Source organism: Saccopteryx leptura, chromosome X, assembly GCF_036850995.1.
Source record: "Saccopteryx leptura isolate mSacLep1 chromosome X, mSacLep1_pri_phased_curated, whole genome shotgun sequence".
Taxonomy (NCBI): domain Eukaryota; kingdom Metazoa; phylum Chordata; class Mammalia; order Chiroptera; family Emballonuridae; genus Saccopteryx; species Saccopteryx leptura.
In genome coordinates, this window is record NC_089516.1 from 80,836,231 (window position 1) to 80,851,565 (window position 15,335).

Consider the following 15,335-nt stretch of genomic DNA (forward strand, 5'->3'; position numbering starts at 1 on the left):
AGCATGTTAATTTTAGACTTCCCAGACTCCAGAACTGTGAAAAATAAACCTTTGTTTTTCAGCCACCCCATCTGTAGTATTTTTGTTTAGCAGATCAAATTAAGACAACATCCATCCTAGCCAAGCAGTGGCTCACTGGATAGAGCATTGGCCTGGGACACTAAGAACCAAGGTTTGAAACCCTGAGGTCAGTGGCTTGAGTGTAGGCTCACCAGCTTGAGTGCAGGGTTGCTAGCTTGAACATGGGATCATAGACATGACCCCATGGTCACTGGCTTGAGCCCAAAGGTCACTAACTTGAAGCCCAAGGTTTCTGGCTTGAGCCCAAGGTCCCTGGCTTGAGCAAGGAGTCACTTGATCTGCTGTAGCCCCCAAGTCAAGGTCCATATGAGAAGCAATCAATGAACTAAAGTGCCACAACCACAAGTTGATGCTTCTCATCTCTCTCTTCCTATTTGTCTCTCTGGAAAAAAAAGAAAAGAAAAGAAAAGAAAAGAAAAGAAAGAAAGAAAGAAAGAAAGAAAGAAAGAAAGAAAGAAAGAAAGAAAGAAAGAAAGAGAAAAAAGAAAGAAAGAAAGAGAAAGAAAGAAAGAAAGAAAAAGAAAGAAAGAACAACAATATCCATTTGTTACAGCATCATTTGTTGAAAAGTCTACCTTTCTCTGAATTACTTTGGGACCTTTAAAAATGAATTGACTATATATGTACAGGTCTGTTTCTGGATTGTTTTATTCCACTGATCTGTATGTCTATCCTTATGCCAATACTACACAGTCTTAACTACTGTAGCTTTACAGTTAGTATTGAAATCAGGCAATGATTCCTCTAAATTTGTTCTTCATTTTCAAAATATTTTGGTTATTTTATGTCCTTTGCTTTTCCATATAACTTTTAGAATTCTATTTTGCTGAAGTTTCTGTTGGGATGGCATTGAATTTATAGATTAGTTTTGGAGAGAATTATCATATTAACACTATTGAGTCTTCTGTTCCATAAATGGTGTATCTCTTTAAACTCAGAGTTTCTGATTCAATCATAACTTATTATATAAATGTGTCAACTACAGTATAAGGAATATCAAAATAAATAAGAAAAAGTCTATTTTTAGAAAGGAACATACTGGTAGGTTAAAAAATGCCTCACATTGAGTTTTTGATATTTTCAAGAGACTATTACCCTTTCCAGTTGGAATTGGTTTGGAATGAGAAGAGATATTTTCAGCTTGGAAACTCAGTTGTGTAACACTCTTGTGATTATGTGTGGATCAGTCCCTTGATATTATATAGCAAGTCAGACAGGAGACATTTTAGAGAATAAACTCACACTAAGAAAAGTATGTAAATTTAGATATGGTTTCCCTGGGGTACTGCAGTATGGTGTCCAGTTCAAATCATCATTCATTGACCGGTGCATAGATTAGCCTCAGGACACAGCCCCCAGTGGAACCAAAATATATGAGTCTTTTTTTTTTTAACAGGGACAGAGATGAGAAGCATCAATCATCAGTTTTTCAGTGCGAGACCTTAGTTGTTCATTGATTGCTTTCTCATATGTGCCTTGACCATGGGCCTTCAGCAGACCGAGTAACCCCTTGCTCAAGCCAGCGACCTTGGGTCCAAGCTGGTGAGCTTTTTGCTCAAACCAGGTGAACCCATGCTCCAGTTGGCTACCTCAGGGTCTCAAACCTGGGTCCTCTGCATCCCAATCCGATGCTCTATCTATTGTGTCACCACCTTGTCAGGCAAAATATATGAGTCTTATGAAGAGAAAAGAAACTATAAGCAAATATAAATGAACTAAAAAATATTAATGACTACCAAGAACAGTGTAATGCAGCAGGCCCAGATAGCCCTGGGGCAGTACACTTGGGTAGGTGCAACTCTGAAGTTCGGAGACAGGCTTTATCCACACTCCTATAGGAGTCAAAGAGGAGCTTTGGCCCTGTGAAGACTAATGGCTTCAGAAAGCCCTCACCATGAGGACTCCATATCAATAGCTGTCAGCCAAGGGTACAAGGCACAGCAGAACATAAGTGCCAGTATTCAGAGAAGAGTGCTATCTCTTCTCAGCTACTTGGACTTGCTCCTGGCCACAGGTGAGACCAACCTTCAGTTCTCCCTTGAGTGTCTGATAAGTTTCAGGTTCCTACTACTGCAAAGGAGCCAGCACAGCAAGCTCTCATACTCAGTACCTCATCTGATCCACCCAACAGTCTGTGAGGCAAGTTTTATTCCTATTTCACAGACAACAAGACTGACCTGTACAGCGTTGGATCTGTTGCTATAACTCCCAGGTTAATTCCTCTAGCAATGAGCCCTAGAGATCATGTGTTTTACTTATCATTTTACATTCTGACAAGAGTTTTGAGTGTCTCCATTGCCCCCATAAGCTCACTGAACATTTCAATGGTGAACCATGTATTGATTTCTGGATTCTTTATTTTGACAAACATAATCCATATCCTTTAGGAAAAAGGGGAGATTAGTAAGCAAAGCAAAGAAAAAGAATCACGGATGGAGCCATAAGACATTAGTAGACCCAGGAAAAGGGACATCAGTAACCCTTGACAATGGTTACAACTAGGGGACAACACGGGATGGTCACGCCCTCAAAGGAATGGCATGGAGGTACCTAACCATCAGGTGATTGGACTCTTTTTTTTTTTTTTTTTTTTTTAGCACAGGCAAGACCTCTTTTGGGCTATCATGCAGAAAAACCATTGCCTGCTTTTTAGTGTATACATACTTTCAGAGTTTTCTATGTACACAAATGCATTATACAAACATTCATATCTTTGACAAAAATGGGCTGACACTGTATATGTGGCTCTGAAAACAGTGTTTTTCTTTTTAGTTTTACAAAGTACCATGAACATCTTTTCCATGCACATGGGTGAATATCGCCTACTGAAACACAGAGCACTGTATAGTTGGATCAAAAGGCTGCTGGTAACAAGAGTGACACACACCAAAAGCAAAGTATCAGCTTCAGATGAAAGACATCACTTGGCAACTGCCCACCAGGGAAAGCAGGGTCTGCAATATTTCCGCCAGAGATATCAGATTTGACGACAGAGGGCATCAAAGATAGGGGATATCGTGTAAGCCCCTCTGGCCCCTACCTCCGCCCCTCACTCCCCTCACACCGCGTTGGCCCCTTGGCACTAATGGATCCTGTACCTCTCTTTGCATCCAATGCAAACCACCCCTTTTCTGGTTTTTCCTTAGCTGTTCCTGAGCCCTGGACACATCTCCACCTTCTCTCATCTCCTCACTGCCCTGATGCCTTTCCTGAAGGTTCTCCTGGTAGTCCTTGGGGGAGTCGTCCGTGCCCCTGTCCGTTTTCCGCTTTGCCTTCCGGGGCACATAATCTTCAGCCGGGCGCTTTTCCGCGGCCCGGGGCTGGCTCTCTGGCTGGGCCTGGGGCTCCGGCTTGCCCTCACTGCGTGCCTTGCCCTCACCTGCGGACTCGCTCTGCTCCTCTTGCCCCCCCTCACCCCCTGGCTGCGCCTCCTCCTGGTGCTCATCTTCGTGCCCTGGCTCTCCCTCCACATCTGGCTTTTCTTCCTCATCCGACCTCCCTTCGTCTTCTGTATCTACTTCATCTTCTGGCTTTCCCTCGTTTTCCAGCTTTCCTTCGTTGTCCTTGTAGAGTTTTTCCATGTCGAGATGGCCCCTCCTTCTGCTGTCCCTGGGGAGTGGGGTGGGGAGAGAGCAGAGAAAGAGACGACAAGGGAGACTGAGGCTGGGGGTGGAGTGCAGGTCAGGATGGCACTGGCATCTGGCCGGCAGTCAGGGTTCCCTTGACCTGGCCTTCTGCCAGACTTTCCCCCCTTGTTCCTCCCACACACCAGAGGCAACCATTTCTCTGGCAGGCCCTGCCACCTGCACCATCCTTCGGCCTGGCGGGGGGGGGGGTCTTTATATGATACGTGGAGGTAGGCCCTCAGATTTTGCCCAAGCTGTGCTCCACACACACACACACACACACACACACACACACACACACACACACACACACCACCTCCAGAGCCCCTCCCCCTTTCACTGACCTGCAGGGATTCTGGACAGGTTCTTCCTCTCCTAGCCTTGCAGAGTGCTGGGGACCGTCACGCAGAGCTGCAGACAGACAGCAGACAAGGACGGGTGCTGCGTGCTCAGTGGGTTGAGGTCCCTCTCCTGAATCTGGGCGCTGCACACCCAACGCTGCCCTCCCTTACCTGCCCCGCACCCCAGTCCCCATATCTGTCTTCAAGCCTTGGGCACCAGACCGGGACGCTTTCCAAACTGTTTGGCTCTGTGTCCACCACCCCTACCTGCAACCCACCCCACTCTCGCCCCCTTTTCACGGAGGTAAATATTTCCTCATTTGGCGTAGTGACGGGGGTTAGTTATTTCCAGAATATGCCTACGTTTCACTGTCGCACTGCAGGGGCGCCCCCAACTATTTCGGGCTCTAAAATGGATGGAGGGTGCAGAGGTGGGGGGGTTGAGATGGTGGGGTTTGTGATGGGGTTCTCCCTTCCCACCTGCCCCCCACCCACACTGCGTCCCTCGTTTCCCCCATCTCCAGGACTACTTCGCTTTCTCCACCCCCACCGCTGCTCAAGGGTCCTTTCCACAGCACCTACCTGCGCACTGACCTGCGGCCCGGGCCAGGCCTGTGGCTCCTCGGGCTGGTGGAAGCCCGCTGGCCCCTCGCCCGCTGCCCGCGCAGCTCAGGGAGCTGGCACCACACGGGCAACAGGAGCGGACGGCGCCAGGATCTGATGGAGGGGGCGCTGCTGCCCACGTGGGTGCCCGGCCGGTCATGTGAGCGCCGCATCACACCAGCTTGCTCCCCCCTCACGCATATTCCGAGGGACCTGACAGCTGCTGATGGTGTGTGCATGAGTGGGGTGGGGGTGATAGCAATGGGCGAGTCACCGAAACAGCTGGAGGCAGCTTTCTGACTCCAAGACTTCCTGGTGCATCCCTGTGAGATGCCCCTTGTCGCCAGGTGTGACAGCTGATCCATCCCACGGAGGGTGCTGGACTTCCCTAGGAGTGCTCAGCAACTGCGCCCCAGCCCACGTTCAAGACCGGCTCTGCCTGACCCAGAGCGCCGGTGACGGTGCCTGCCACGTAGCTGCCCTGCTACCTGAGTAGGGTCTTCCTGGGCCTCCTCCCTTCTCACTCAGCCCGTGTGTTCTCTCTGCCTGCGTGATCTGTGTTCATTTCCCTTCAAACACAGATGATTCCTAAATTACATCGCCAGGCTATCCCTGCCCTTGAGGCTCAGACTCATTTTTCTGCTTTCCACCGGTAATGTAGGAGTATGCGTTCCCCACACCCTAATATAACATGTGACCTATTTTTTAATTTCCACTAATGTAATAGATGAAGTCTCTCAAAGGCATTTTATTTTGCATTTCTGTTTAATGAACATTTTAATATTATTGTAAATTGTATGTTCTTGTCTTTCCAGTCTTCTATTGGGCTATTGGTCTTTCACCCCTCATTTTCAAGTTTTCTTTATATATTAACTATTAGGCCTTTATTATATGTGCTGCAAATACCTACTTCCAGTTTGTTGGTTGCTTTGTGATTTTATGGTGTATTTCTTCTATACATTTAAAAAAGTAATCAAATTTATCATACTTTTATTGCATCTAGATTTTAATAGTAAATGACCCTTTTCTACATAAAGTCAAAGGAATTTACCCATGTTTTCTTTTTAAATTTATTTACTATTTTTTTTATCGTGCGAGAAAAGGAACACAGGAAGGGAAAGAGATGAGAAGCATCAACTCATAGTTGTGGCACATTAGTTGTTCATAGACTGCTTTCTCATACGTGCCTTGATCAGGGGGCTACAGTAGACCAGATGACACCTTGCTGAAGCCAGTAACCTTGGGCTCAAGCCAGTGATCTTGAGGTTATATCTATGATTCCACACTCAAGCCAGTGACCCTGTGCTCAAGCTGGATGAGCCCACACTCAAGCTGGTGACCTATGGGTTTCAAACTTGGGTCCTCAGAATCCCAGTCCAATGCCACCACCTGACAGGCACCCATGTTTTCTTTTATTATTCATATAGTTAACTTTGTCTTGAGGGCGTTTTGTTAAAGAACAAAGGTTAAGGCCTGACTAGGCAGTAGCGCAGTAGACACAGCATCATCCTGGGATGCTGTGGATCAAGGTTCAAAACCTTGAGGTTTCCAGCTTGAGCGTGGGCTCATCAGGATTGAATACAGCCTCAACAGATGAAGTACAGGGTCGCCACCTTGAGAAAGGGATCATAGACATGACCTCATGGTCACTGCCTTGAGCCCAAAGGTTGCTGGCTTGTCTGGAGCCCCTTGGTCAATGCATACTTGAAAAAGCGAGCAATGATCAACTAAGGTGCCACAAAGAAGAACTGATGCTTCTCACCTTTCTCCCTTCCTGTCTGTCCCTGTCTCTCTCTCTCTAAAAAGTAATAATAATAAAATAAAGGTTAAGGAATAAACCAGTGACAAACTGAGTTGAAACTAAAGCTCACTCAAGGCGTATAGTAACAAAATTCAACACCAGCCTTGGCCAGGTAGCTCAGTTGATTGGAGCACTGTCCTGATACGCCAAGGTTGTGTGTTTGATCCTTGGTTGTGGCACATACAGAAGTCAACCAGTAAATGTTGAATGGGAAGAACAATTAGATATTTCTCTTTCTCTTTCTCCCTTCCTCTCTCTCTTTCTAAAATCAATCAATCGATCCTTTTAAAAAATCAACACCCACTCTGGCCTAATGGTTCGGTTCATTGGAACTTTGTCTCCAAGTACAGAAGTTTCGGGTTCAATCCCTTGTCAGGGCACATACAGAAACAGATGTTCCTCTCTGTCTCTCTCTTCCTTCCTTTCTCACTAAAACTCAATAAATAAAAAATAATCAACACCTAAGGCTCATTGAAAGGGGAGGGGTTTTCTAACAAATGATGCTGGAACCTCAATGTTTTACTTTAAGGGTAATTATAAACAGGAAATACATGAAACCTCACAAAGTTTTCAAGCATGGCTTTGCAACATCTAGGTGGGCTTGGAGCATAGATTATGGTGGTTTCTGACAGGAAAAACCTTTATGGGCCTGGAAAACAAAATCTTCTCTGTAGTAAGATTCCATTATAATAGTCCTAAAATTATTTCATTAAACAATTGTTCATGTACAATGCCGACACACAAAGAAAAAGACACCATTAAGTAATAAGCAGCCTGACCAGGTGGTGGCACAGTAGATAGAGTGTCAGCTTGCATTGCTGAGGATCCAGGTTCAAAACCCCAAGGTCACTGGCTTTAGCATGGGCTCATCTGGCTTGAGCATGGGCTTTTCAGCCTGAGTGCAGGGTTGCAGACTTGAGCTTGCAATCATAGATATGACTCCATGGTCACTGGCTTGAGCCCATAGGTCGCTTACTTAAAGCTAAAGGTCACTGGCTTGAGCTCAAGTTTACTGGCTTGAGCAAGGAGTCACTGGCTCAGCTGGAGGGCCCTGGTCAATGCACATATGAGAAAGCAATCAATGAGCAACTAAGGTGCCGCAACTACGATTTGATGCTTCTCATCTCTCTCCCTTCCTGTCTGTCTGGCCCTGTCTCTCTCTATTGCTAAGAAAAAAAGCAGTAGAGATCATAGGTAATATTAGCTGTGAATTATCAGATACAGACTCTGAAACCATGATGCTTACTGTATTCAGATAAATAACATCCAATATTGAAATTTCAACAGGGAACTAGAATCCAAAAAAAAGCAGAAAAAAAATAAATGGAAATTCTAAAAGTAAAAAATAACTTAGCTGAAATTAGAAACTCAATGGATAGCTTTAACAGCAGATTAGATATAGCTTAAGAAAGAATTAAAGGACTTGAAATTATGTTAAGAAGTGACTATCCATAAGGCTGAACAGAGAGTAAAAATATGAAAAATACAGATGGGAGAGTATAATAAGGTCTAGCATTTATCTTTTTTTATTAAATGTATTGGGGTAACAATGGTAAATAAAAATTATATAGGTTTCAGGTGTACAATTCTATAATACATCATCTGTATATTGAATTGTGTTCACCACTCAAGGTCTAACATATGTCTAACTGGAGTTCTGAATGGAAACTATAAATGGAATTGTCCAGAGGCAATATTTGGAGATATAACAGCTAAGGATTTTTCAGAACTGATGAAAGATATTGATCCAAAGATCCAAGAAATCCAACATATCCCAAACAGAATAAATAAAATTAAATACATGCACAGATGCATAATAGTGAACTTGCATAGAGTCAAAGAAAATCATAAAAGTAGCCAGTAAAATAGAGTGTTCCTTGAAAGGAACAAAAGTTAGGCTGATTTTTGACTTTTCACCAGCAATAATGAAAGCATAAAGATGGTAGAATATCTTTAGTGTCTTGAAAGAAAATAAATGCCAACCAAGGAACTGATAACCAGCAAAAATATCCTTCAAAAATGAAGGTGAAATAAAGACTTTTACAAATAAACAAAAACAGAAAGACTGCCAGACGCGGGCATGAACCAAAGGAAATACTAAATGCTACAGGGCATTTTTCAGATATCAGGAAAATTATCCCAGATGGAAGACTGGAGATGAAGGGATAAGCAACAATGAAAAGGATACATATCTATGCAAATTTAAATCAATACTATATAAAACAAAATTATCTTGTTAATTCACATTGAAAAATACCAAGTCAGGAAGACTGGTATAACACTATTAAAGTTCCAGCATTACCAGGGAAGCATGTAGAAGAACTAGAAAGTAATATTAGCCTTTGTTAAACCAAGACTGTAAGCTATAATTGCCAGATAAGCATTAAGGAAGAGTAAGAATGTAAAACTTCTAATCTAATCAGGGGCAAAAATAAGAAAATAATAAATTCTAAAGAAGAGAAAACTAACAATTCAAGTGGGACATACAGAAGGAACTTGTAACAATGGTTAATTTATATATATTTATATCAATAAGTACATTAAATGTAAATGGTTTTACATGAAGCAATCAAAAGATAAATATTTTCAGGCTGGAAAAAACCCAACTATATATTGTTTATAAAAGACATCTGAAATATAAAAATACAAGAAGACTGAAAGTAAAAGTATAAGGAAAATTATAACATGAAAATATTAACCAAAAGAAAGTCATTATTGTTAAATTAACAACAAAATAGACTTTAAAGCAGAAAGCATTACAAGACATAAGGAGTGTCATTTATTATGTTAACATTTGTATTCCCTTATTAACTGGACCTCAAAATGAATAAAACAAAACTTGACAAAATTACAAGGAGAAATAAACAAATCTTCCATTTCAGTGTTAACACTACTATCTCTGTAACTGTGAAAATATTTCAAGTGTTAGAAGAAAAAAAAAAAACCCACCAGCCTGACCTGTGGTGGCACACTGCATAAAGCATTGACCTATAATGCTGAGTTGCTGATTTGAGACCCCAGGCTTGCTCAGGCAAGGCATATAGGAGAAGCAACTGTGAGTTGATGCTTTTTACTCCTCCCTCCTCACCTTTCTCTCTTTCCTCTCTCTAAAAAGCAATAAATAAAATACTTAGAAAAAAGAAACCCACCAAACTAAATTTCTATATCTAGTGAAATTATTCTTCAAAACTGAAAGATAAATAATATAAAGATCTTCTCGGGCAAACAAAAACTGATGGAATTTAGCACCAGCAAATCTTCCCTTTAAGAAATATTGAAAGATTTTTCTCTAAGTAGAAGAAAAAATAATTCAGATCCCTATAAAAGAAGAACATTGGCATGGAATAAAGTAAAATAAAATGTTTCATTTTGCTTACTCTTAATTGATTTAAAAGATAACTGTCTAAAGTAATAATAGTAACAATGTATTGAGTGATTATAGGATAAGGATCAGGGAAATGAATGATGAATACTTTGTAATAAAGTACCTTTACTATGTGTAAGTGAAGCAGAAGAATATTATTTGAATGTGAGCTTAGTTAAAAATATGTACTGTAAACTCAAGGGAAATAAATTTTAAAAGTTTTAAAAGAAATATAATTGAGCCTGACCGGGGGTGGTTTAGTGGGTAGAGCTGCAGACCTGGGTTCAAAACCCCGAGGATGCCAGCTTGAGCACGGGCTCATCTGGCTTTGGGGGAGGGTCACCAGCTTGAGCATGGGGTTGCTGGCTTGAGCGTGGGATCATAGACATGGCCCCAAGGTAACTGGCTTCAGTACAAGGTTGCTGGCTTGAGAAAGGGTGTTTGGCTCAGCTGTAACCCCCTGGGTCAAAGCACATATGAGAAAGCAATCAATGAACAACTAAGGTGCCACAACAACAAGTTGATGTTTCTCATCTCTCTCTCTTTCTGTTTGTCTGCCTCACCCTGCTCAAAACAAAATAAAACAAACAAACAAAAAACCAAAGAAAAGAAATATAATGGATATACTAAGAAAGAGAATGGAGTCTTGTAAAATATTCTATTTAAAACTAGAGAAGGCAGAAAAAAGAACAGTGTAAACATGGTCGATGTTAATTCAAATGTATCAAGAATCATTTTAAATATGAATGGCCTGAACACCCCAATATGACAAAAATTGTCACAGTGGATTAAATAAAATAACTATATATTCCTCACTTCTGGTGGTGCTGTGGATAAAGCGTCGACCTGGAATAAGGAGGTTGCTGGTTCAAAACCCTGGGCTTGCCCAGTCAAAGTACATATAAGAAGCAACTACTATGAATTGATGCTTCCCACTCCTCCCCACTTCTCTCTATATATCTTCTCTCTAAAAATAAATAAATAAAATCTTAAAAAAATAAAAGAAGATAACGAAGAATACTATGAATAACTCTATGCTTACATATTTGATAACTTAGATGAAATGAACCAATTCCTTGAAAGATACAAACTGCTAAAACTCAGACAGAAAATAATATGTATATCCCTGTATTGATTAAAGAAATTAAATCAACAATTAATAAACTTCCTGCCCTGGCTGGATATGGATAGCTCAGTTGGTTAGAGCATCATCCCAAAGCACAGAGGTTGCTGGTTCAATCCCCAGTCAGGGCATATACAGGAACAGATAGATGTTCCTGTCTCTCTCACTTCCCCTCTCTCTCTATCTCTCCAAATCAATACAATAAACATTTGAAAAAAATATTAATAATGTTCCAAAGAAGACATCACCAGGACCATATTCTACCAAACATTTAAGAATCACCAGTGAACAATCAGAAATCACCAGTTAATTCTAACAAACACTTTAAGGAAAAAATAATACCAATTCTCCAAAATCTTGTCCATAAAAGTAGAGAGAACATTTGAGTTATTCTATGAGATCAATATTACCCTAATTCCAAAACCAGATAAGGACATTTCAAGAAAGAAAAATGACAGACCAATCTTTCATAAACAGACAAAACCTTCAATAAAATATTAATTAGCAACTCAAATCCAATAATGTATAAGGTCTACTGGAAAGTTCTGTTTTTGGAATTAAAAAAAATACAAATTTTTCTTACCATCAATAAACTTTATTAAATAATATAATTACCATTATTATTAATGATTTCTTGCCAGCATGAGGGCAATTTGTATATCCCATTTTTGAAAAATATTTTATCTTTTGATGCAAAAAATTGAACCAGTGTTTGTTTGATATCTTCTTCATTTTTGAATTTTTTGCCCTTCAAAAAATTTTGTAAGGACAAAAACAAGTGATAGTCGGAGGGTGCTAAGTCTGGGGAATATGGTGGATGCGACAGACATGCTTCTGTAGCATTTCTTCCTTGTTGAAATTCGTAAAAATTACAGTGGCGTAAATGAACTTTATCAGCAGCCATGGATACACTATCGCTTCACACATAAGACTAACGTGAATCAACTTTGTTTTAGTTAATTTGTTACGTCAGTATGTATACATTAAGTGATAAAAATAGAGAGGCACACATGCGCCAAATAAACGTGCTTACGTGTAGAAACTTGTTGTGATAGAAACAGACAGAACTTTCCGGTAGACCTTATATATAAAAAGTCACACGCTCAACAGTGGAACTTATTCTAAGGTTTACATGGCTGTTTCAACATTTGAAAATTAACCAGTATAATCCACCATTAACAGACTAAAAAATGTCATACAATCTTATTGCTTGATGTATAAAAAGCAATTGATAGAAAACAACACCTATTCATGAGAAAAGGTCTCACACTAGAATTAGAGGGGAACTTCCTCAATTTGATTTTTTTTTTTAATCTACAGGAAGCCTGAGCTGTGGTGGCACAGTGGATAAAGCATCGACCTGGAATGCTGAGGTCACCAGTTCAAAACCCCAGGTTTGCTCGGTCAAGTCACATATGAGAAGAAACTACTGAGTTGATGCTTCCCATTCTATACCTTGCTCCCCCCCACTTTCTCTCTCTCTCTAAAAATAAATAAGTAAATAAAATTAAAAGTTAAAATTAAAAAATAAAAATCTACAAGAGGCCTACAAGTAGTATCATACTTAATGATAAGAAAGAGAACACTTCAACTTAAAAGAGCAGGAACAAGGCAAGGATGTCCTTTCTCATTGCTCCTACTAAACACTATACTGGAAGTCCTGGCTGGTGCAATAAGATCAAAAAGCAATTAAAACATATACAGATTGATTGAGCCTGACCAGGCAGTGGCGCAGTGGATAGAGCGTCGAACTGGGATGTGGAGGACCCAGGTTTGAGACCCTGAGGTCGCCAGCTTAAGCGCGAGCTCATCTGGTTTGAGTAAGGCTCACCAGCTTGAGGCCAAGGTCATTGGCTCGAGCAAGGGGTCACTTGGTCTGCTGTAGCCCCCTGGTCAAGACACATATGAGAAATCAATCAATGAACAACTAAGGAACTGCAATGAAGAATTGATGTTTCTCATCTCTCTCCCTTCCTGTCTGTCCCTCTCTCTGACTCTCTGTCTCTCCCACAAAAAAACAAAAACAAAAACAAACCTATACAGATTGATTGGAATAGAGGAAATACAACTGTCTCTATCTGCAGATGATATGATTGCTTATGTGGAAAACGCCAAAGCATTGACAAACTCCTGGCCAAAAGGTTGCAGGATGCAAGGTAAATATACAAAAGTCAGTTACTTTCCTATACACCAGCAACAAACAACTGGAATTTGAAATTTAACAATACTGTTTACAACAGCATTAAGAAGATGTAAATATCTATAAAGATGAATATATATATGCATACACACAGATTATTATATACCCATTTATCTCCTTGCTTTGTCAATTCAGAGAGCCTAGAATGATATTCCAACAGTAATGAGTACACATAGCACCTAGATCCTGGTTGAATACCATTCTCCAACCAAAGGTACCACGACTCCTTGGAGAAATGGCCGATTCTAGAACTTGGGTAGAAAATATGCAGGATTAGAGCATTTTGTAGTGCCAGAAAGTGTTAAACACACACTCACAAACATACACACACATACACAAATGATGGAGATACATCAAATAGATACAAAAGCCAACTAACTGAAAGAGCTCCAAATGGCCAAAGTTGGAACAACTGGAATACTGAAAACATAAAAAGTAGCATTGGATTATAATCTAAACTATTAAACAAATTAATGAATATTAATGAGTCAATGCTGACATAAATAGAACACATTAATAAAAGGGGGAGAAGCCAAATATCCTGGGCAGAATTCCAAATAAATTTTGTCGATATTCTGCCCTCAAGGAGGTGGGACACTCCTTAAGTGTGGACTGTGCATAGTGACTTTCTTCCACAAGTACATTGTGGAAAGGCAACTTTACTAGGGAGAATCCTGGCAAACACTACCTCAGCCGGATGACCAAAGTTAACGTCCACAGTGATAATACTGATAGTATGTACTCTTTATATGAAGTAATGAGAACGGCATTTTACCTCTGTGGTCCTCTTCCTAAAAGTACTTAACCCCTGTGTAATCATAAGAAAAAAAATAATCAAGCAAACAAAAATGATGGGACATTACACAAAATACCTGACCAGCACTTCTCAAGGGTGTCAAGGGCATCACAAACAGGGAAAGTCTGAGAAGCTGTCACAGCCAAGAGGAGCCTAAGAAGACATGATGACTAAATGTAAGGTGCTAACCTGGATGAGATCCTGGAACAGAAAAAGAACATTAGGGAAAAACTGAGGAAATCTGAATAAAACATGTACTTTGATAAATAATAATGCATCAAAATTGGTTCATTGTGACAAATGCAGCATATAACTGAAATGTTAACAATAGGGGATATTGCTTATGGGGCGCAAGAAACTCTGTGCCATCTTTGCAATAATTCTGAGTTTACAACTGTCCTGAATTAAATTTATTTATAAAAATATAAGCCCATGGGCCTGTTGAAATGATAAGGCATTTCCTGAGAGACAACTCCTTCTAAGAAAAAGAGTCAGCAGACAAGAGATTAACGGGTGAGAATAGCATAGCATCTGGTCATCTCAGTCAATCTCCAGCATCTAAATCCAGTGGAGATGGCTGTATGCAAAAACACACACAACCCAACCGAAAACTTGAAAAGGAGTGTTTTGCAAGAACTTTATAAAATACTAAGGCCCAAGTGACCATTGGGTACTACCCACTGAGTTAGGATTGATTCTACTGTAGGCAGAAAATTTTGCACCTTCCTGCTGAGACCTTGTGAAGGTTTTAGTCCATCATGGAGGTCTCCAGCTCACCAGCAACAGGACCCAAGAGACATGGCATTACCCACAAGAAAGTGGTACCCACCTCTCAGCTGCCTGGACTTATTCCTGGACACAAGTGAAACCTCCCTCAGTCCTCTCCCAAACATCAAAACCACGGAAAGGTCAGGGTTTCTGGTGGTGCTAGTGCAAGGCAGAGGGCAGTAGCTAGCCCAACACAACTCATACACTCAGTATCCCATCAGATCTTCTCCACGTTCTGGGAGGCAATTTTTATCCCCAGTTCACAAGGACAAGACTACCCCTTGCAACAATGTATCTGCGACTGCTGGATTGGTTCCTGCAGAACTTTGATTTCCAGAAGTTACCTTTCTCCTACTTTTTAATTTCCTGACAACAGGAATTTTAAGTGTCTACACAGCCTTCATAAGCTCATTAAACCATTCTTTTGATCTCTTGGTATTGTTTTCCTTTTTTTATCCTTCATTATTTTTATGATGAAAGTAATATGAAGAAAAAATTACCCACAGATAACTACTGTTAATCTTTTAGTAGACACAGCTTTCAGAGTTTTTTTTGTTTTGTTTTGTTTTTCTGTACAAAGATCCCTAAGGTAAATCGCTTGGTAGTTTTTAAAAATGGACTGATGCCATATA

At 40.7% G+C, this 15,335-nt stretch overlaps 1 protein-coding gene across 1 annotated transcript; it reads right to left on the bottom strand.

The window, feature by feature from the left end:
• Positions 1-2,420: 2,420 nt before the first annotated feature.
• LOC136385504 (transcription elongation factor A protein-like 3) lies at positions 2,421-4,933 on the bottom strand. The gene is made up of 3 exons (XM_066356483.1): positions 4,631-4,933; positions 4,052-4,118; positions 2,421-3,690 (listed from the first exon to the last, which is right to left on the bottom strand). Exons 1-3 carry the CDS (start codon positions 4,809-4,811, stop codon positions 3,081-3,083), a joined length of 858 nt encoding a protein of 285 aa, XP_066212580.1. The 5' UTR covers positions 4,812-4,933; the 3' UTR covers positions 2,421-3,080.
• Positions 4,934-15,335: the final 10,402 nt, after the last annotated feature.

Bases quoted from the DNA above. Each gene is read 5' to 3' on its own strand.
- LOC136385504 (XM_066356483.1), bottom strand. From the start codon at position 4,811: ATGACCGGCCGGGCACCCACGTGGGCAGCAGCGCCCCCTCCATCAGAT. The intron at 4,119-4,630 runs GTAGGTGCTGTG...GTCTGTCTGCAG, and splicing joins GGCCGCAGGTCAGTGCGCAG to CTCTGCGTGACGGTCCCCAG. The intron at 3,691-4,051 runs GTCAGTGAAAGG...CCCACTCCCCAG, and splicing joins CCTGTCCAGAATCCCTGCAG to GGACAGCAGAAGGAGGGGCC.